This window comes from Larus michahellis, chromosome 1, assembly GCF_964199755.1.
Source record: "Larus michahellis chromosome 1, bLarMic1.1, whole genome shotgun sequence".
In the NCBI taxonomy this organism is placed as follows: domain Eukaryota; kingdom Metazoa; phylum Chordata; class Aves; order Charadriiformes; family Laridae; genus Larus; species Larus michahellis.
The window spans coordinates 75075249-75098484 of record NC_133896.1 but is presented as its reverse complement, the minus strand read 5'-3'; the positions used below and the strand labels follow the sequence as shown (position 1 = coordinate 75098484).

At 40.6% G+C, this 23236-nt stretch overlaps 1 protein-coding gene across 6 annotated transcripts in view; it reads left to right on the top strand.

The window, feature by feature from the left end:
• Positions 1 to 23236, top strand: part of ITPR2 (inositol 1,4,5-trisphosphate receptor type 2) — a 277577-nt gene that overhangs the window by 64788 nt on the left and 189553 nt on the right. For 5 of the 6 annotated variants that reach the window (XM_074587404.1, XM_074587436.1, XM_074587395.1 and 2 more), the window contains 6 exons: positions 8200 to 8244; positions 16003 to 16157; positions 17554 to 17653; positions 17802 to 17962; positions 20301 to 20442; positions 22363 to 22521. In XM_074587404.1, coding sequence (XP_074443505.1) covers positions 8200 to 8244; positions 16003 to 16157; positions 17554 to 17653; positions 17802 to 17962; positions 20301 to 20442; positions 22363 to 22521 — 762 coding nt within the window. The remainder of the gene's footprint in view (positions 1 to 8199; positions 8245 to 16002; positions 16158 to 17553; positions 17654 to 17801; positions 17963 to 20300; positions 20443 to 22362; positions 22522 to 23236) is intronic. The other variant, XM_074587414.1, reaches the window with a different exon arrangement.

The following is a 23236-nucleotide window of genomic DNA, read 5'->3' as shown; positions in this document are numbered from 1 at the left end:
AACTGAAGTTTATATTCTTTTAAATGGATTTCTGTTATGTCTCTCTATTAAAAATATTAGCCTGCCATATAATATATGCCATTATAATATACATTTATCTGGGTGGACAGAACCATACTGTTCATACTAAATTTAATCCTGTTGTAATAATCACTTGATTTGGATCGTGGTGAAGGTAGCCGACTGCATGTTCAAGTTAATATTGATAGAAAATAATCCCCTCCTGCCTTCTGAATAGGACATAGTAAAGAAGTGGAACTTGCTGCCACAAGAATAGAAAACAAAGTGTTTAATGAGATTTTAAGAAAGATTACATATTTGTGTGAGTACTAGTATCCTCATCACTAGCTAAGATTAAAAAAAAAAAAAAAAAAAGGAAACCAGTTCTTAAACTTGAGGCTATAAACTGGGATTAACCCCTTGGTTAATCCTGGGGTTTGACCCAGGAGAAACTTTCTCTGTAGTTTTATGGACCTATTTTTCTTTCACCTTCTTAAATTGCTGTGGAAAAAGGAGTACTGTATAGGATGTTTTATTAAGGCAACCAAGATTGAATATTTGAAGGCCATAATTTAGGCCTTTTGATATCCAGTTTTTCGAAATGGGGCTACTGACAGATCTCTTGTGTTCAGGAAGCAAAAAGGGACCACTCTTTGCCAGAGGTATTTTCTGGGGTGACATGGAAGCAAGCCTTTGCAGAAAAAATTATTCATCTGCTGATCATGCAGCTCATGCAGAGGAGGAGAGCATAGTGGTAAATGCCCTGGGGTTCATTCTGCCTTTAGAAACAGTAAGGCAAATAACTGGATAAAAATGGCTTTGTTTAAGATGCGCAGGTACCTTTTGCTCAAGGATAACAGTCTGCAAACCAGAGAAGGTACCAGGAGATGGCAGCATCCGCTAAGGTCTTCATGCATCTGCTGGCACATTTAATTTGCTGATACTGCGGGACCTCTTTACCTGGAGATTGCTTCAAAATCTTCTGTTTGAGTTGGTTTTTTTTCCAGTCTCTTCGTTAAATGTTAATATAGCATTCTGATTAGTTTCTATCTGTTGGGCTTGGTGATTAAAGGTTCTTGTGAGGAAAAAGGGCTTGCCAAGGTGACAGAGTGAACTCAGCACCATAAGCCTTATTTCTGATTTTCATTGCCTCGTAGGAGGAATGTGGTTTTGTTTTAAAGCTCTGTAAGGGGTGAAGGATAATTTACAGCTATACGTGAAGAGATGGAAGAGATCCAGAGACTAGAGGAGGAGGAGGAGGATGGATTACTGATTTACAGAGCCAGTCTGACCTGTTCCGCCGACTTGGATGTGGCTTTTTAAAGTGACAGAGTTAGAAGCTGTCCACTTAGCAAAACCCAGGGCAAGATTTTCCAAGGTTTTTAAGAATCTTGGGAATGCAGCTAAATTTCTTGACCTGACTTGTCTGAACTTTGGTGGAAGTTAGGAACAACTGTATGGTTGGACTCGATGATCTCAAAGGTCCTTTCCAACCATGAAGATTCTATGATTCTATGAACAACGTTTGCAGCTGTCGGTGTGCAAACACATTGAGTACTCTGGATCTCAGAGGAAAGATTTTTGCCTCCAGCCAACTGGTTTTGCAGTAGTGATCTGTGAGCCTGTGTTCAGCTAGGCTTTTTCAGTCCTGTCTGAAGTTGGCTGTGTTTGAGCCGTGTTTGTATACCTATGAGCTTTAGGAGGAAGGGAAGTGTGAAGCCATTAATGCAGTATTTGTTGTCATTTAGTCATTATAAGGACTGCTTCTGTTATTAAAAGTACAACATCTGCTGGTATTGCATTTTGATGTGTTCCGAAACAGCAAATGTAGACATGCGGTCTTTTCTTCAGTGCATTTTTTTTGCTTATTATTTCAAGATTACTTAAGAGGTTTTTATTCAATTACATTTTTGTCTCTTTTTCTTTGTTTTTGATGATTGACAGAGGTTTAGAAGGCTTCCCTCATTTTTTATTGTTGTTGGGTTTTTTGTGTGTGTGTGTTCTTTTTTTTTAATGGTAGAAATTTCAGCAGTGTCTAATTCAGTCATCCCTGGTTATTTCTGGGAGAACCACTGAAAGGCACATGAGATATCAATATTTAGAACGTAACCCTTGAAGAGATGAAGATGCTTTTTCATGTAGCACATGTGGCACGGAGCTGCTGAAGCTCATACCGAGGCCCAGCATTCAGGTTAGACTAAAGGATCTCTAAGATATTTTTCGTTCTTTTGACTTCCTCTGCAGAAGTGGGATATGGCTGTGTGGGACTGAGCATCAGGCATTGGTGGGTGGTCAGGTTCTCTGCCCTTAATCACAAGAGAAGCAAAGGGATTTTCCAGTTACCACTCTCTCCTGGCCTAACGTATAGCTACAGGTTGCGGCAGCTCCAGCTTATGCCACTGATGTGAGACCTTTAAATCAGTGGTGGTTTTGGCATACCAAAGCACTGGCCTGCCGTTGCTTATACAGCAGCTAAAAACGCCATCAAGACGACCTATCCTTTCTTCTTATGACGAGGGTGAGTAATTAGGACAGGAAGGTGTCAGAGCTAATTCTCATCCCAGTTTTTGACTAGCAGGTAGTTCCCCCACGCAGGGCTGGCTGTCCTTGCCCACTTCACTCTGTTCGTGCTGCATGGGGGGACGGAAGCTGGCAAAGAGATTCAGCTCTCCCAGTGCTCCCTGGAAACTCATCTGATCTGCTAAGACACGGGTCATAAGCAAAACAGCAGCAAGATACAATCCTGAAATAAAGGGCTTTTTAAGATTTGTAAACTTTCCTCAGATGATGGTTATCAGGAACTTTGTGCCGATGATGTGGCAGTGTTGAATGGGGTTTATCGAGGTAGAGCTGTGGCCAGTCTTTCTCCAACGAGTTAATAAGTTGGCAAAAGTCCTTTGAATACCACTGAAGTCTTTGAAATTGCACAAAAGTCCTTTAGATTTATCGAAAGCTAATCAGTAGGACATTAACAAAGAATAAAGCAAGCCTAATGAAGATGAAAGATTTGAGAAGTGGATTTTTTTCTTTTGTGGTGGCTTTTTTTTAATGAAACACTTGCCCTTGTTGATTGGGCAACAGGCTGTGTGTTAACAGGCTGGTTATCAAATGAAATGGGAACTGTTTACGTGTGTTGAATTAGATCCTCTTATTCTTTGTCTGTCAGGGTTTCCTTCATAAATGCAGGTTTTAACCAAGTTGTTAAAATGCTCATTTAGCTGAAATTTAGCAATCTAATTCTTTCCCTGACGAGATGTTTTAAATAACCTTTACCTAGTCAACAAAATTTGATTAAAATCAGCATGGGTGTTTCTTTCCCCAAACTGTGCTCTGTCCTTCTTAATTAACAGTGTCCAAAAATATCCTGTTTGACTACTTCCCATGCATTCCTCTGTCTAGGATAGCAGCATTCAGTATAAAGGTGAAATGTCAAACAGTCCACAGTATGGACTGAGATTTATAATTCAGTTGTTGGACTGTAAAGCGTTTCTTACTATGTGAAGATGCAAAAATAAAATTAAAGCCAGGAATAATGTATTAGTGAGAAGTTGTTCTGCTCAATAGTAGAACCTCAGGAGATTATGCAGCGTTGAAGTCTTATGTGTTGAAAATGTTAAGATACAACTTTGACTAGCTTTAATCAGTAGAGACGTCATCAGTAGAGATGGCAGAGCCTGGGACTTCTGGCACTCAATCTAACAGGATACCTCTCAGGATTAACAAGGCACTTGCATTCCCTGAGCGCCAAGTACCAGAAGTAACACACAAACACGCATAAGTGAAAATTGTCTTCCTGCTATGTGGACTGTACAGGAGGATGATCACATTATGAGGGCATTAGGCAAAAGTTCAGGAATGAGATTCCTTGCCCTTTCAAATAATTTTAACCAGAAATGGTTAAAGACTTTGTCTATTCTTCAGTTTTCCACCTGTAAAAGCTGGCTTCTGTTGTGTGTTTGTCACACATACTCTCTACTGGGGACCTTCTGGTGCTCCCACAGTATGTTAGTATATGTCTGCATTCATACGTCTACTCTTTTTATTTTTACATGCTATGATGTACAAAGGCTGAACATGAAATCGATCTAAGAGACATCAATTTTTATACACTCAGGAGTATCACCTACAAGGCTGACCCTGACCTATGATGATCTCCACATCCTGTGTAGATCGTGAGTTGGGAATTTGGCTTCTTAGAAAAGTTTGCAAGTAAATGCAAGTTCTGTTTAGACTTAAAGAATGTATTATTGTCCTGGTTTGAGGACAATTATCTTCTTAGTAGTTGCAAATCTTTCTATAAATGCCAAAATAGTCAATGATTTTGGTGTTTAAAAACATGATCTTGTGGTGGTGGTGGTGGTGATGGCCTTCTCATGGCACTGACTGTCCTTCTCTGCTGACAAGTTTGCTAGGCTGCTTCCAAGCTCTCTTCTAGCCCATAGATTGAGTCCAAGACAAGTTGAGGTCCCAGATACTTCCTGTGAACTATATTGTTCAAAATTGCATTTGCAGTTATTACAGTGTTACTTACCTGTTGATAGGGCTTTAAGCATAAGGAAAAGCTCATGCAGCACCTAAGTCCGTGTGCCCTGTTAGCCTGTGTGTGTGAAACCGTAACGTCTTCCATGGTGCTGGGATGTGAAAGAAAAGTTGATGCAGTAGCCCCATTTTCTGGAGTTTATGAGATTTTGCGTAGGCTGGAGGATGTGTAGAATTGGGTCTGGGTTCGTATGTACAAGCAACTGAAAAAGATGAAGTGTTTGTGGTGTCATAAATAATTGTCATTGGAGCTGTGAGAGCTGATTACCTTAGCCTTGCCCAACTGCAAAATCCCTACAATAGAGCTGGCCTTCTACGTGGCAGTGGAGTGAAGGACAAGCACAATGACCATCAGGTTGGTGGCCAGTTCACCGCTTCACTGATGTGAATTCTCCTCTGCCCTTCCCTAATTATTCTCTACCAATGCAGCCTGATGTAAATTGGGCCTCCCTTAGCACCATACAGTGATTGCCCTTTACTCAGGTGGTTAGGCTGTGGGGTCTTACGTAATGGACGACTGTTGGGATATTAAGGGGAGTCTCACGCGTGTGCCATAACATGAAATGAGTTTCAAGGTCTTTGATGATATTTAGTTTTCAGCCGTGAGGAAGCTGAACTCTCATTTTGCGATACCTTTTTCTCTCCCATTCGTGGAAAGGTGAAAAACAGCTGTACCGAAGTTTGTTGAAAAACCAGCAGCAGAGGTTTAGGATTTCTGGATTATTCTGCATTGGAAAAGAAGCTGTTGGAGATATACGCTACAAAAAACAACCATATAATAAAGCTTTACAATAATGATTTATACAATCACACTTCCCTGAACTCTGCACTATGCAATGCTTTGTGTTCTTACTGTGCGTTGACTGCATGCACCTTCCAGTGGCATATCCCAGAAATATACAGTACTATATTTCAGCTACTCTTCAGTGACATTGCAACTTCAACACATCCAACGTTACAAAAAAGCTTGAAGATGGTTGAGCTTAAATGAGGCCCCTTTTAGCATAGCGTTCTTACTTTCTAAACACCTGCAAAGCATTTTACTTGATTTCGTTAGCAACAAGGAAAAAAAATTTGTTAATGTTGTTATTTTCAAGGATTCTTTTGTTTTGGAGGCTTATTGAAAAACATGGAGGTGATCTTACATAAATCAGAAAAAGCAATAGGTTTTGGAGTCTTAAGACTGTCACTGTGTCCTTAGCTCATTCTGCTGTACTTGGATATTGAAAAGGACTCAGCCAGGTGTAATATGACATAAAGCACTACATGATTTATGCCCCTCTACCTGGAGAATATAGTATGGGATAATAGTCTGATTTTCAGAGATGCTCAGCACCAACAGCCTCAGCTGAAATGAAAATTAAAGTGGCAGCTGCTCAGCACAGCTAAAAATGGGGCCATGAACGTCAGCCCTGAAACTGCATCCCGTTGTGTTTACTGTTTAACGTCAGCATCTCAAAACTTTATCTAAACAACATCTTTCTAGTTTTACTATGTCTGTTATGGTGGGGCAGGAAAAAATGTCATTAAGAATGCACTTTATATTTCATTTGAGCCTTCTGTCTCCCTCAGCCTCTGTCCACAAGCGAACTATTTTGGAAATTGGAGGGCATCTATTCAGTTGTTTTTAAAGTAGGCAAGAAGTGGTGTGGGAGAGAGATTTTCCTAGTTTCTCCTGTTGTTGCTTTTTTTTTTTTTTTTTAAAGCATCAATGTGTTGAAAGCAAACATCTGAAGAATAGCAGAATTCAAGGCCCAATTCATAATGGGTAGACAACTGTATTCACTCATGCCCTTCAGTGAAACGTCATAGATGATTTATTCCGTTTGAAGGCCTAGCCCTCAGTGCACAGCTCTCTGCGCTGAGTCTAGTGACAAACCTGAGGTGACCTAGACTACTTCTTGCTTACTTAGAACCAGCAGAATCTGAAGGTTGGATCGAATTTAGCCTTTCCATACCTTCGCTGCACCTGTGCTGAAGGGCCATTGTGTGTGGCTGTGACTCAGGAGTGCTGCCCAATATTTTTCTCTGCTTTTGATGAAGGACCAAAGGTAGAAAGCTGAGCTCGACTGTTGGAATGGGCAACTAGAATTATTCTAAGGTGTCAGGTGAACAAAGATAGTGCTGAAAGAAGTGTGAGAACTTATGAAGAATCCAAAATTATATGAAAACAGTTACATATATATGTATACATATCTTCTAGTTTTCTGTTGTTCAGTGTTCATTTCCCACTCCTGTTGCTGTATAACAGAAGTAGGGGGGAGTTGGAGCTAGGAGACTGTGTGAGAATGTCATGGAGGAGCAAAAGGCAAGATTTTGGAATAGGTGTCAATGCAGGGAGGAAGGCAGGGTCTCTAAATTAGTTTTGTGAGAGTAACACACTGGCTGATGCAAAATTCTGAAATGAAGACAGGAGAATAAACCTTTGGTCATTCCTCTGTTAGCACATCAAGTCATGACACAGAGGGAAGGTATTTTCAGCAATTTTAGGAAAATCTAAAAGTTTTCCTCACTTCTTCAGGCTCATAATGTGGAGAGGAGCTGGCTCTTTTTGGGGTAAAGGCATATAAATGATACAGTATTAATAAAAGCCTTATAAACTTAATAAAAACTCCTCATGATAGTTAGATGTATGATGACGTGATATTGAAAAGATTTCCTGGGATTCATTCAGCTTGCCCTGTGCAATTCACTTCTGCCTCTTCCGCACTGGTAATGCCAAATTCAAGCCAAGGAAATGACTGTATTTATCTGTAAGATGTATACACGCTGTCGTTGCTTAAAAGCTAAATTACCTTATATAACTAATAATTTCACTTCAGCATTTTCGGCACTTTGAAGGCATATCCTGTGGCAGGGAATATGGTAAATATTGAGGCAAAATTGTTTCATAATGTAAGTTAAATCTTGAAAGGTTTCATGTACAGCCAGTGTGTGGGTGTATGTGTATTTGTTTATTTGAGTATATATCTGCCTACATAATCCCTCGTCTTCTAGCCTACATATTTCCCTTGTCAAAAGTAAAATCATATTAAGCGCTGTTAAATAGTAATACTTTACACTTATTATTATATAGTGTCTTTCATCTGAGCTCCTCTTACTACTTTAGTTATTAATTAATGCTTTATAATCCTGGTATGACATAGAAAATATTATTCCCATTAATAATGGTTAAACAGAATCACAGTGTAATTAAATACTTGTCTATAGTGGCATTGCCATTCCTGTTTCAAAGATGTGTCTATTCTGAGTTCACTGTCTTCCTGTAAAATCTCAGGAGCGTGTTAGTTTTTATCTCTATATATCAGCTCAAGGTCAGTCCTGGAAGTGGTTGTGTGTGTACGTGTGTGGGTGACTGTAACTTGCCGTGTTTAGATTAGTAACTATCTGTGCTTTCTCCATCATTCGTTTTGTTTATTTGAGATTTCTCTTTTGAATTAACAAGCTTGATTGCAAGATGCGCTTTTTCAAGTGAGGTCATAGCCAGTTAAGGCAGTCAGAATCGCTAATTCTTACACTCTTGTTCTCATACCGCTTTTAAATATTCCACTGTCCTTTTGCAGGGTGGATACATAATAGAGAAGTGAACCAACCTCTCTCCCTGCGTTCTGAAATGTCTAAAAACTGTCACGATAGTATTTGACTTCTTTTCTTTTCCAGCTTAACCCACACTATCCAGAAGCCAATAATGAAGGAAAAGCTTTGGTAAGTGGAATTTATATGTTGCATATAATCTGGGAAATACTGTATCTTTAACCTAATACAGCCCAACATGGGAAAATCCTTCATAGCTTTCCTTTTACTTACGTGTGACAGCCGCTGAGAATTGTTTTCTGTATCCTGTGTAAGCTAGGGGGCAACTCGGAACTGCTGTTACAGAAAGTTTTCCCTCGCATAAGGCAAATGATAGGAAACTTACTCAAATTCTGCATCAAATTGGCGTTAGTTGGAAGCTCCTCTGCTTGGTGACTGCAGATACGAACTGTATTAATTCTTCTCAAATCAGATGTATTACTTCATGACAAAACTCACCACCCTCTTCAGCTAAAAAACCGGGGACAAGCAAGTCTGATTACGTATGTGCCAGTAATCATTCAGAGGCTCTGCTAGTGGAGAAAAGGCCCCTTGGGGCATGTTTGTTAGTCACGTGTAGCTGTAAATCTAAGAACGTGCTGAGACTCTCTTTTTGCCTATATTGAACACGTGCAAGCAGATAATCAGGCGCAGGCTTAGCCTGTGCCCTGCCACACTTCAGACAACTCTAGCATGACATCTTCTCAAGGATCCAAGTTGTCCTCGCTACAGCGTGGATGGGTTGGACAAAGTCCTTCTGCCCTTTGCCTAGGAGGCAACAGCCTTTGCCTCGTGCAATGTCAAGAGCATGCTAGCTGTTTCTAACTAACAAGGCGAGGCCAGACATGTTGTAGTTTATAATGTGTGAAGGAAGTGGAGTTAAAACCTTGGAGGCATCTTATTGCTACTGAGACAACAAATAGTCCAAAAAAAGAATCATCCCTCCATCAAATCCATGAGATTGCCTTGAAAATGCCGAGATCTTAAAAAAAAAAAAATCAGTTCAATTTCTTCCTGTTTGCCTTCTGGCTTTTGTTCTTTTAGAGGACCCATTTTCATGTTTTTCTCTGCTTGGGGAAGAATTTTTTTTTTTCATGAAATGAAACCCAAGATTCTTACAAAATCACATGCCTTCAGGACTGCAATTTTAATAAAAATAGAGACTTTTGTAGAAGTTGGCAACACTGGCTTTTCATCTTCCCTGGTATTTGGTATTAATGGTAATATAGCAATAACAGCTAAGCTGCCCAGGGAAATGAGAAATCTCTCATGAAAATATGGAAGTTCCAAAAGTTGTTTCACTTCTGTATTGGAATGGCACTCGGAGCCCTTGGAGCTTTCAAATGGAAATGGAGATAAGTTCTAGAATATCCCAGTGAGTAAGGTGCTTGCTTGGAAATGCTTGGGTTCACGCTCTTCCTCTCTGAACTGCAGAGCCCGTCTCATAGACGTGCGTCTGCATTAACATTGTAGTTCACATCATGACAGCACTTCTCAATCAAATCTCCTGATTAGTCCCTATTTAAGACACTCCACTTCTCAGAGCAATCTCAAAGCATGTAAACTTGCATTCTGTTGGATGAAAGTAAAAAGATATACACATACCTCTGGCATGTATCTACTGTGCTCCACCCTTTCATGGTGCCCAGCCCAGAAAACCAGACAACAGCTAGCCTGAAGACAGACCTATGAGAACTTGCATAGAGTAGATACTAGGTCCTCATCACCAAGGATCCAATCCTATTATATCACGCTATACTAATTGAGATACAATATAGGGTTTCCAGTCGTAGCAGTTCCTGTCCATCTAAATAGTTAAATATTCTCTGGACTGGGTGATGTAGAAGGCACAAGAATAATCTGAACATGAATGTTAAAAGTGACTTCTCCAACAGCTTGGGTTAATCCCTTTGGGTGTTGGTTTCAACCAAAAATCCAGATCAGGTAAATCAGATTAGACAAATATTCCGATGAAAATTTAACCAAAACTGATTGATGATCAAAACTGATGTCTCTGTGGAAATTTTAGTTTATGCAGTCAGGACTTCCTTGTGAAAAATGTTTTGTGAAAGAACTCCTAACAACATTTGGTAACACCTCCATGTAAATCCAAGCCTACAGGCGCTTTTAGCATGGTAGAAATCTATTTGGATCCTGCACCTCTTTATAGTCCGGTTGGAAATAGCATGAGTCAGCAATGGCTATTTTAAGCCTTCATTCTGGCCTTGAGCAACTGAGCAGAAAAGCTTCACATCCCTGTGCAGCAATTTCTTCTATGTCACAGTGATGCAGTGTTTTGAATTACCCCTCAAAAGTATAAGAATCTTCTGTTATCTGGAATTCTTTAAGGGCCAGCTATGTCAGTCCTGTATCCAATATGCACATAACCTAGAGCACACATGCTTTTCTTTGCTCTGTGGTTTTCTTCTAGTGTTTCTTCTGCCGGGTGACTGCCTAACTGATTCACTGCAAAGGCATCTTCTTTTTCATCTCTTAAAGCAATTAATTTTCAAATACTGCCCATGACGTAAACCTGCTCTAGAGGGGGAGGTGGAAGTGGACCTACCCCAGCAAAATTTGAAGTCTGAGTAGCAGGGAAATGGGAGATGCGTACTTGAATCCTTTCAGCTGAAGGAAGAAACTGAGCCTGCAGCCTCTGTTAGTCTGTTGGGTGAAAGAGTACCATCTCCTTCTCTGTCATCTGGGTTTTAAAGGTGGCACAGCCATCTGTGCGTTTTGTGCCAGCCCTTAACTCCTAAATGTGCAATGGGGCTCCTTGTGCACGCTCGCCGCCTGGTTTACAAGTCCTGATCACAGTTGCTTAGGCAACTGAATTTGGGGAAGCAGCAATGGAGAAGGATTTTCCATGGTGCAGTAGTGGGCATAGGCACCTAGGTTCTGCCTAAGTGCATCTTTTTTGCCTTGCCTTAAGTGACTTAAAAGTCTGAAAGGGTCTTTGCTCTGGAGAACATAAATATTACTGGAAATCACTAGGACTTTTGTTCCCAAGCATTAAAGCTACGTTTGGACCGTAGTTCATTGCTCATTTTTGGGCTGCTTCTTGAGAATCCAGCCAAATTGTCTTGTGAAACACTGCTTTTACGTCAGGTAAAATTTGGCTTTACGATGAATTGATTAATACTCTTTATATATATTTTTCTCACATCTATACTCCAGAAGATTATTTTTTTTTTAAATGGGAAGACCTTTTTGTGATTTAAAGGCCTTTTTAAAAAAAAAAAAGGCTTCATCTTTTGAAGTCTAGGAGATAGTAGTGTATCGTGCAACAAAACGCAGTGCTCTGTGGTACAGCTCCCATTAAAGCCAAAAATGATGTATTTTATGCTGCAAAGTAGTCTATTATTTCTAATCACAGAAATGTATAGCATCCAGAAGAACGCAGTAAACATTGGGGAAATGTCAAGACCAGCTGGGAACCTGACATTTGTTAGTGCCTTTGTATTAAAGGCTGTCTTTGGACAGGTACCTTAACTCCATTTGTCTGCATTTTCATGAGTGAGTGATAATCCTAACCAGTTACAACTTTTATTGTTGGGATTTTTCTTAGGGTTGAGACTGGTATGCATTTGCTTTTCCTGTGAAGAAGTTAGACAGTTCTGCCTAGGTGCAATTTGACCTATCTCGTTTGACTTCTGTTTCTCTATATTTATGGATTCCAAACAACTCCGCAATTTCTTGCTTCTAATTCGATTATTTTTTTTCTGATAAACACTGTAAATTATTTTTTTTTCTTAATTTTATCTTCCAGCAACTAAGTTTGTTTAATTAAAATTTTAGAATGTGGGACACAGGTGATGCAGTTTAAACAAACAGAATAGGCTTGGGGAATTTATTGGTTTTTTTTAAAGGCTTGTTCAGGAATTAACATGGCAATAAACAATCTGAAAAACGTTTTTTAAAAAAGAATCAGCTTTAAAATGGCAGTGTCTCTGCTTACATAAAGCCAGGAGTCAGACCACTTGAGAGGCTGGCGGGGAGAAGGGGAGACACGGATGCCGGCACATTATTGTTATTCTGCTGCTGCACACAGGTCTGAATCAGCTCTGAGAACGCGTACATTGTTTCTTACAGAATGTCTCTGGCTCCTAACAACAGAATTGCAACGTGATGTCTCCGCTAAAAATGCGATGACTCACAAATGAGTCAACAGTGAAGGTGTTACAGGAGGCTAACTGCTGCGCTGTCTGCCGGGGCTTCGTAGCATGCAGGAGCAAGGCTGGCCATTAATCTACTCGACTTTCTTTTCATACAGAATTTTTTAAATCATCTAACCTATGGAGTTCTGCTCACATTACTGCTCTCTGAAAACGCTGGTTTTGTAAGAGCCACCTAAACTGGGTTAACATATTGAGATACCACATTGTACTGAATTTAACAGGCATTTTCAGAACTCTGGCTGCTATTAAATTTAATTTCTACTGAAATCTGTAGTGCAGCTTAATGTATTCGTTCAGGAGCAGGGCATTATCCTTGTCTGTCTCTATGCCACGAGAGGTGCCTTTGCCAATTGGAATTGTAGATTTGGTTTCTAAAAGAAAAGGTATTTCAGGTCTGTCATGTTTTTGTATTGCTTTTTGCAGTTGAAAGGAAGGCCCCTCCGTAAGCAAAACTCGATGTAAATCTCCCAAATTTTCGGTATAATACCAGGTTGAGGTGAATAATGGGGATTTGGGGTAGGTCAGAATTACTGGCATATCATATTAAAAGCTGTGAAGAAGCGTTACCTGCTGGGCTACAAGTCTCAAGAAAGAGAATATCGCTGAAACTGTTCATTGGCTTTCTCTTCATACTGCTTTAAGTTGAATTTTCTTCTCTGTATTTGAGTTCTTTTTCTCCCTTCTTTTCTTTGAATCCAGTTCTGCTGGCTGCATCTGCTCATATGCTAGTTTCTTACCAGAGCAAATGTCATCTTGTTTTCATCTGCTTGGGAATGCAGTGCTTCTCCTGAGCTGATCATATTGTCTAATTAATTTAGAGTAGTCTAATACTTTCACTTCTTTCCACATCCTCATATAGACTCATCTGCTGATTCAATAATGGCTAGGTTAAGTGCAGATTCTGATGACTGCTTACTAAATTTAATGAATCATAAGAAACTTTCTGTGTGCCACTGTGTGTGTGTTCTCTCTCTCTGCCTCACAGAGGCATATGCACATGCAATCAGACATAAATTCAGACATAAATCCATGTATGTTCATATGTGATGACTGTTGCTCTACCTCTCGTGCACTCCTTGTATGTAAGTTGTTTTAAGAGCTGTCAAGTTCAGGGTCCCTTCCCGTTACAGTTTTTTTTTTTTTTCATTGACTAGTGCTTAACACCCATAATCCATGTTGGGTTGTGAGGTGTGTCTGAGATCCTAAAATAGCCTTAAAGGAGAGTTTTGAGGTTTGTGCTGGAGTCCAGTCTGAAGCTACTGCAACAGCTGTCGTGTGGGTCTGATTTTGCTCAGCTAAGCTCTGGGCTGCAGTTAGCAGTGTTACAGACACTGTCTTGCCTTCCACTGAAGTGGACTTTCTTTTTAGAAAACCAGCTCTTGCTCATATGACAGTTCTGATTTGACAGCTACCAAGCCTGGTTGGTGGGACTTAGGCCTGATAAGCCAACTGTGTTGCTCAATAGCATCTACAGAGTTGTTGGAGAGACTATTGAGTGAGTGGAGTCAGCCCCAAACTGCAGGATGAACTTCACAGAGCTAGTGGTTAGCATGAACTACTTAAGTACAGGAGACCTGCCTTTGGCTTTCTCTCCTGTCATAGAAACCTGCACATGTGCATATATACTCATGCTTAATGACTTACTGGAGATGGTCAGACATTATGTCATGAGTGAGTAAAAAAAACTTTCATAACACAGAGGAGAATATATGGTTTCGTATTTTGGTCTGTATTTTTCCCAGAGCCCCAGGGAAAAAAAATGCATAACGTTATGAAGTGTCCTGCCTTTTTATGTACCAGCCTTTTCAGTTTGGAAGTTGTAGGGTGGATTATTAAGTTATGGGAAATATCAGAATGTCTGGATGCTGTTCTAAACTATCCTGTGCCATTCAGCCCTTTACAGACCTCTTAAATTTTAAACTGATTTTCCAGTTTTCCAATTTTGTTTGGAAATTTCAGAAGTAGATTTTCATTTGATGTTAGACTCTGACTCACACCTATTAAGCTCTTAATAGGATTCTCTTATAGTTTCCAGTTTGGGTCTCAACCTGAGTTTGTAAAACTCAAAATGTGTATGGAAATCACAAAAATTTTGGCTATTTTCTCGATCCTTGCATACAGGTTAAGTTTTGATGTGCAAATTTTTGTAATGATTCTGGGCATGGGCTGTGGAAGGATGTGAGGACCGCCAGATAAGAGTTTACTCTTGAGCAAGACACGGGAGATGTTTCCCCTTTATCTCAGCAAGCCTTCCTCTCAAAAACTAGTGACAATACTCTAATCACCAGATGAGCCTAAGGAAAATTTCAGAGAGATTTCTTCCTACCGTCTCTATCCTTCATAGAAGTAACGGGATGGAAACCTGGCCTTTTTTAGGCTTGTTAATGAAAAAAAAAAAAGGGATGTTTTGGAAGGATTCAAAAAGTGCCTTGAAATGAGATTATAGCTAGCTATTTCTTATGTAGTTTCACTCATCCTTGATTTTGTTGCTTAATCAATTGGCAATATGAATAATCAAAGCTTTGCCCTTGATTATCCCTTACAGTTTGGCTTTAATCAAGGTACTAATGGAAACCGAGTACAATCTAGCCTTTTTACATTGCTTTGTACATCTCTTCCCTAGTGGCGCACTATAAATCATTATAATAGTATTCCAGGTTTCCAGCATTTGATTTTTCTCTTTTGGCTTTCTTCATTCCTCTTTTCCTTTTTCCCCCGTGATGTATTTTGTGTACGTGAAGGGCCTTGGGCTGCCAGTCTCTTAATTGTTATTAGTCTTTTGTAATATGTGTAACTCAATACCCTAGAGGAGCAGCTTTTACTTACGCCAGTAATTCTGTTGCTTGCTGCATGGTTACGGGCACAGACTCCGAATTACTCCTTCAAGCCGAGGTATGTGCTTAGGGAAGGTAGGATTTAGTGTCTGCGAAGACAAAGGTGTGCAGGTAACTGAAGGAGAAGATGGCTGCTTAGTGGTGCTGGGTCACGAGATTCCCGGGGACCTTCAAAAGATGGTGGGAGGAAGATCACCGCCTTGGATTTGCACGCCTCTTTTGAGGCACCAACACAATGCAAATCTGTCACTTGAAAGCTAGGGAGCAGCCTTCTACAGTTTCAGCGGGCACACTCAGACCGATGTTGGATCCAGCCTCCAAGGCACTATCAGCCTGGGCTAAGATTTCTAATACAATTTAGCTGGTGCTTTGTATGTGTCCCCTTTCCGATGACAAGCTGATCTTAGTGGAGCAGATATTCTTGCTGTTGCTGTTTGGAACGGTGGAGTTAGGCAAATTTCTTACTTTTAATCCTCTCCCCCCTTTAAAAAAAAATAATCCGATTTTCATTAGTTCTCTTCTTTTAACTTTGGCCTTTTCCAAACCAGCACTATGTAGTTACATCTGTTGGGAGTGAAGGATCTGCAACTACCACAGGTTTTTTGAAGTTGTTGGTGTCAAGTAATAAGGTATACAGTACTGCAGTCTCTCTGTAGCTTGTGACCTGCTGTTGTTATAATGACTGTCTGAGACCCCATGTGCCTGGGGCAAAGTGCGTCCTTTGTGCTACACACTGCAAAGCCAGTCATGATACATTCTTACTACAATGTAAAAAAAAAAAAAAAAAAGTACAATTCAGATGTATTACTTGTCCGCAAGGTAATTGGAGAATTTATAATGGGCCCTGATGCAAGCAAATAACCCTTGTGCCTAATCAGCAGAGAGACGGCGACCTTCCTGCTTCAAAGAAGAAACGCCAAGCAGGGGAGAAGATTATGTATACTTTGGTCTCTGTGCCACATGGAAATGACATCGCATCTCTCTTTGAACTGGATGCCACCACTCTTCAGAGAGCTGATTGCCTGGTTCCAAGGTAAAAAAAAAAAAAAAAAAAAAAAAAAATCAGAAAAAGAGGCAAAAAATATTGCTGCATTGACAGGGTTTCTTCCTAGCATTATGCTGGTGAGTAAAGCAGAAAAAAATCAAACATGAGCAAGTATTATCCTTCAGTTAAAATTTGAGGAGTGTTCGTGGATAAACAAGGGATGTATAAAACATCATACTGCTGCTGTGACTGGGTAAAATAATTATAAGGATAAAAAAAGTGACACTTAGAGTCTGTGAAGAGAAAAATAATGGGCTAAATGTCGCACAGATATATATGAGGACAGAATTGAGCCCTGCGTACTGTTTGAAAAAACCGTACTGCTAATAGATCTAACTGAACTGTTCCCAACAAAATAACGTGTAAGGTGAACTGGGCTCGTATTTCCCTGACAGATCACGTTGTCACTGAACACATTTGTCATTCAAATGAATTCAGCAAGTGGCTTCTGGGTTTTAATTGTGAATATTTGAAATTTCAACCGTGTTGCTTAGCAGAGATTGGCTAGATAAGTCACACGGTGTTGGTTGTATCTGAATGGGCATGCAGACACATGGGGCTAGTTGTTATGAGGGTGGATTTGAAAGCTGGGTACCCGCAATTACTGATGTATGCAGCTTTGAAGCGTATTTGCTATGTTAAGTTTTGCCAGACAATTTGCTTACTTGAATACTCAGAGCCCATCAGCATGAAAGGGAGAGCGTGAATGAAGACCACAGTGAATATATTTAAAAGGTAGAATTCAGAGTAAAAATTGTAATTGATTTCTCAGCTCTGCTTTTTGATAACACCAGAGATTATCATATGGAAAGAATTTAGAAGAATCTCAGGTCTGTTCTTTGTTCGCTTGATTTTCAGTTGAGAACTGGTAGTGCAAATGCTTGCTCCCTGGAACAAGGGTTTGCAGATCGTAATGGTGAAACCATTATGATAGCTGTGAAACCATGGTCAGTTTTACTTTCTGGCTTTCATGCTGTGACAGGTTGAAAGGGTTTGTAACTTTGCAGGAAAAAAAAAATAAGAAAAGAATTTGTTTTATTCATGAAATGCATTTCAATTCAGATGAGATTTTGTAGCACCTTCCTTTTAAATTTTTTTTTAAGGAATACTTTACTCCTAGGCTTATATAAATACTTAAAACCAGCATTCTGCATAATCCCAAGATGCTATTTGTTCTTGTTGCAGCTCTGTTCTGGGTGAGAAGGGAGGAGACAAGGGAAAAGGGTACTCTTTTAGGTCTCCCTCACCCTTTTATTATGAGTGGCTGGTGTGAGTCACGCCCTCAAGTCTCATGTCATGGTCATGCGTTGCGTTGCATCCCACCTTGCTCGCTTTAGCTCGGGACTGATCCATCTAACCTGTTACTTGCTTTGTTCTCCTTTAGGAACTCATACGTCCGACTGAGGCATTTGTGCACTAACACTTGGGTCACTAGCACCAGCATTCCAATAGACACTGACGAAGAGAGGCCTGTGATGTTAAAGGTAAACACATATATCTTGGGGTTGAAATCCCAAACTCATTCCTGAAATTCTCTACTGGTGATCTCACTTCTAACATATAAAACGTGCATAATAACTAGGATAAAGGTAAGAGGAATGCTTACCCATATTAAACCAAAAACTCTTGCAGATTGGGACGTGTCAAACAAAAGAGGACAAGGAAGCTTTTGCCATTGTGTCGGTTCCTCTGTCGGAGGTCAGAGACTTGGACTTTGCCAATGATGCAAACAAGGTTCTAGCATCAACTGTTAAAAAGCTGGAGAATGGAACAATAACCCAGAATGAAAGGAGGTTAGTGATTTTTCATTTTTTCCCTCCTAAATTGGTGTTTGGCCGCTTGTGACATCATGGCATCACAGTAATGGGTAAGTTAGTAACATCTGTGTGGACGTAAAGGCAATTGGGAGAGGATGCTTCAGTACTGAGAGTGCTAGCCTGGGGTTAGATTCCATCTCCTTGCTGCATCTCAGGCTGGTCTGTGTATCTTATCTCTACAGTGAGGGCAAACAGCGCTTCCCCAGCTCACTGGCCACATAAATAAATGGGTAGCTCCCTGGGCAAACGCAAAGTGTTTGTCTTAATTTCCTTTGATAAACCACTCCTAAACTGTAATACAGTAGTCCATTGCATTTGATTCTCATGTACGAGAAAGCCATCTATACAGTGGGCAGTGTGACAGGACTTTTGATTTGCGTGGAGTTCGCTGTACCGCACATTCGTGCTGCGAGAGCAGTAGAAGGAGGTCTCAGAGTGACCAAGAAGCTGCTCCAATAGTCCCTTCCCTTTCTTATTTCTATTTTTCCCTGTTCTCTTTTCCTATATTACATAATTTTGGTATTACCTTTGTATTCATCTCTGTTTCAGCTGTAGCGCTATTAGAATGTCTGTTCTTCTTCGCATCCACCCCTGAATTAAGGGATTTTGTTGTACAATGTAGCCAAATATATCCCGCTGCCAGTGATGTAGTTTGCTATTTGTTTTCAGCTGTCTGTCGTTAAACTGGATATTAGATGGCATCTCTGGCAGTTTTGGTTTGTAACTTCTATTCCACTATGCATCATATACAGCTTGTTGCTGAAAATGTTAATTTTTGGTGATAAAACTGAATTTTTGCTGTCAGTTGTCAGTAGCAATTGGACCAAAATGGTTTAATATCAGGTGGAGGATTTATCATAACAGGCAGATGTGTAATGGCCTGGGTGTTGGTACTCATCCTTGAAAAGCTGGTGGGCCGTTTCATGATTGAGTTGAACCAGAAAGGTATACGACATAACCAAGGCGTGACATCCCTTTATTAACCTTGCACTGCTGTGTCACCGCAACCCAGTATTGTCAAGTCTTGATGCTGACAGATTGGTACAACACATATGTAAAACATTTCAGAGTGGTTTCAGAATAGTGCCATTATTTGTTTGTTCCTGCGATTTCCTTTGGAAAAAAACCCTCTCTCTTCCCTGTCTTATCACCTTCCTGTTTAGCTAAGTAGGGGTCCCAACAGTTTATTCTTGATTCCTCTGTCCTACATCTGCCTTTTCTACTTTTTCTGCTGCGGAGGACCTTGCTGTTCTCCACCAGTGAGCTGAGACTTTTAAAGATGAAGCTCACTCAGAGGGTTTAGCTGAAGAGCCCAGCCCTCTTTTGGGTAATGGAGGCTTTGTGTCTGGCTCCCAGAGATGCCTTTGAAAACCTGCTGGGCATCTTCCTGCCACTTTCATAGCATGCCTACAGGTTTAGAAATTATAAGACTTGATGTCCAAATTCAGGTGATGCTTCCCTAGGGGTAGGAGACATGCTGGGCTTTCTTTGTAAAAGATGGCAAGTTCTTTTAAGGGAGATTCATTGAAATCTGTGGGCATCCATACTTCTCTCTGCGTATGCCTGACAAAGGATGTTAGTAACAAGGAGGCAATGACCACTTTTTTTGTTTGTTTTGCATTTTCTGAAGGTAGGACAGAAGGTATTACTAGAGCTTCTGTCATAGAATCATAGAATGGTTTGGGTTGGAAGGGACCTTAAAGATCATCTAGTTCCAACCCCCCTGCCATGGGCAGAGACACCTCCCACTAGACCAGGCTGCTCAAAGCCCCATCCAGTCTGTCCTTTTTAGCACTTGCTTCTGCAAAATCTTTTTTTGTGTAGCAAAGAGTGAAACAAATATAGTCACTTTTCAATAATTTCTTGGGTCAGTAGGGAAATAGTCTAGTGGCAGAATGCTTTTATTCCTCTAGTGAGTCCATCGTCTTGTTTCATGGACCCATGTCTATGGTAAAAGTATAAAAATCCTTGCTAGGCTGTGTAAGAGGGTCTTTCTACTGTTCCTGGGCCTTGAGGCCAGCTGGTATAGATTTTGGATTTCTGAATACTCCGCATCAATCCGGCAGCATGTATTTTTTTCTCCCTTTTTCCTTCTGGTTGTTTTTTAATGCCTTGGTAAACATCTCTGTGATGGATTTAAGCCTCTGCTGAACCAAGGTCTGGAATCCTTAAGTATATGTCAAACTTAACTTTGCAGTGATTGAAGTTCTATTGTGCTAGATAAAGCTTGTTCTAAAAGGTGATTTTCTTTCTTAATGAATCCTAGCAAGTGTTGAAGGACTGTATATAATAGTGATTTGTCTTTTCATTCTAGGTTTGTAACCAAGTTACTGGAAGATCTCATTTTCTTTGTTGCTGATGTGCCTAATAACGGGCAGGAAGTTTTGGATGTGGTCATTACCAAGCCAAACAGGGAACGACAAAAATTAATGAGGGAACAAAATATATTGGCTCAGGTATGTCCTATTGTATTAATAACTTGCTTGTGTTTACAAGAAGATCGTGGGAGAGAGTGATTTGAGAAAATGTTATTTTTACGTAACTTGGCTTATGCCATGTTGGGTTTGTGGCTGGTTGGATTGGATAGATATGATACTATTTAGTCAAGGCTCATGTCTTGGTCTATGAATCAGATAGAAGCATGTCGGATAAGCATTTGACACTGTCCCCCATAGAATTCTCATGGAAAAACTGGCGGCTCATGGCCTGGATGAGCATACGATCTGCTGGATCAAGCACTGGCTGGATGGGCGGTCCCAAAGAATGGTGGTCAATGGAGTTAAATCCAGCTGGCGGCCAGTCACAAGTGGTGTCCCTCAGGGCTCGGTGTTGGGATCATTTCTGTTTAACATCTTTATTGACGACCTTGATAAGGACATAGAGTGTATCATCAGCAAGTTTGCAGATGACACGAAGCTAAGCGGGAGCGTTGATCTGCATGAGGATAGGGAGGCTCTACAGAGAGACTTGGATAGATTGGACCGATGGGCCAATGCTAACGGTATGAGCGTCAACAAGGCCAAGTGCCAGGTCCTGCACTTGGGCCACGACAACCCCATGCATCACTACAGGCTTGGGGAAGTGTGGCTGGAGAGCTGCCTGGCAGAAAAGGACCTGAGGGTTCTAGTTGACAAGCGGCTGAACATGAGCCAGCAGTGTGCCCAGGTGGCCAAGAGGGCCAATGGCATCCTGGCTTGTATTAGAAATAGTGTGACCAGCAGAAGGTGGGAGGTGATTGTCCCCCTGTACTCAGCACTGGTGAGGCCACACCTTGGGTATTGTGTCCAGTTCTGGGCATCTCAATACGAGAGAGATATCGAGGTGCTGGAGCGAGTGCAGAGGAGGGCAACGAAGCTGGTGAAGGGCCTGGAGAATAAATCTTATGAGGAGCGATTGAAGGAGCTGGGACTGTTTAGTTTGAGGAAGAGGAGGCTGAGGGGAGACCTCATCGCTCTCTACAACTACTTGAAAGGACGCTGTAGAGAGGTTGGCGCTGGTCTCTTCTCACAGGTAATTAGTGATAGAACAAGAGGGAATGGGTTCAAGCTGCAGCAGGGTAGGTTTAGGCTGGACATTAGGAAAAAATTCTTCACGGAAAGAGTGGTTAGACACTGGAATAGGCTGCCCAGGGAGGTGGTGGAGTCACCATCTCTGAATGTGTTTAAGACTCGTTTAGATGTGGTGTTAAGGGATATGGTGTGAGGGAGAACTTTGTAGAGTGGGGTTGATGGTTGGACTCGATGATCCCAAGGGTCTTTTCCAACCTAAATGATTCTATGATTCTATGATAGCTTAGTTTCCTGTGATTCTGATGACTTTTAAGACTACAGTTGAATAGCAAATTGTTGACAAAATTTGAAACAAGCTTGCAACGTTTTCCAATCCTGCAAGTGTTCTTTATATAGGAAAAATTCTGATGTCCTTATGGATCCCAGACTTGGTTTGTATGAGAGCCAACTTCCATGTAAATAAAAATGAGTATTGTCTTTAAATAACCTGCTGAAATTTAAAAAAAAAAAAAGAAAAAAATAAAAGAGTTAAAAGGTTGAAATTGGACAGCAGCCAGTATTGTCCTCCTTTCTAGCCAAAGTTAAGGCACTCAACTAACAATGTTTAAAATTGGGCATAGCAATAAAGAGAAAGCAATGTCAATCAAATTGTTGGGAAATGTAAAGCCAAATGCAAAAGCTGTAATGTCTGAGATTGTGCCCCCATTTGTATTTAGTCATATGTAGGTAAGTGCAATGATTCACTTCGGACTTTGGTCAATAAGGCCCTTGTGCTGATCCTGTCAGAGGACATTTCCATTGACTGCTGTAAGGTAAGCAAAAATCTGGGTTTGATTTTTCATTCTCAGCAATTTTGATTTTGAACAGATATTTGGCATCCTCAAAGCTCCTTTTAAGGACAAAGGTGAAGGATCGATGCTGAGACTTGAAGACCTAGGTGACCAGAGATATGCTCCATACAAATACATGTTAAGGTTATGTTACAGAGTTCTCAGACACTCTCAACAGGACTATAGGAAGAACCAGGTCAGTGGTATTCAAAATCTTTTTCCTCCTGGTTCCTATAATTATATACCCTGGGTTTGACATCGCTCTCTGCACTTACAAGTGTGATTCTGTGGTAATGATGAAAGGACTGGGTTTTGTATGGGTTAGTAGTAAGAAGTCACCATCATATACTGCCTCGTGCTGAGGAGCAGTGTTTGTGTTTTGTAGGCATTTGTATGTGAACTGAATGGTCAGCAATGAATATCATAGGTTTACTGTATACTTTAACAGGCTCAGACTGAGATTGGGGTCCACTGCTTTATTCATCAGCTTTCTTTTGTTAAAATTATGCTCTTGGACTCTGGATTATAACGTGGGAAATCTGCAAAACTGTCTGTTTCTGTTGCTTAAATATTTGTAGAGGAATGTCAGTGAATCAGACCAGATGTTATTCTACCAGGTAGCCTGATTTCCCACTGCAGGAGACTCCCCATGAGCAAGAAGTATCTCAGAACATGGTGTCGAGTGCTTTGCACGTTGCAGTGGGGAAGAACTGCACTAACTTTGTAGGACTAAAGGGACTAGAGGTTGAACTGCTATAAGTGGCTTCTTTGTTTTCTTCCTAATGCTTTACAGAAATATTTCTGTCTTGGAGGGAGGGAAAGGGGGGAGGGAAGACTCAGAAAAGAAAGCTTCTTAAATGTTATAAAAAACTTCTTGGGTTTTCCTTTCAAAAAAATTGGTTGTGACTTCT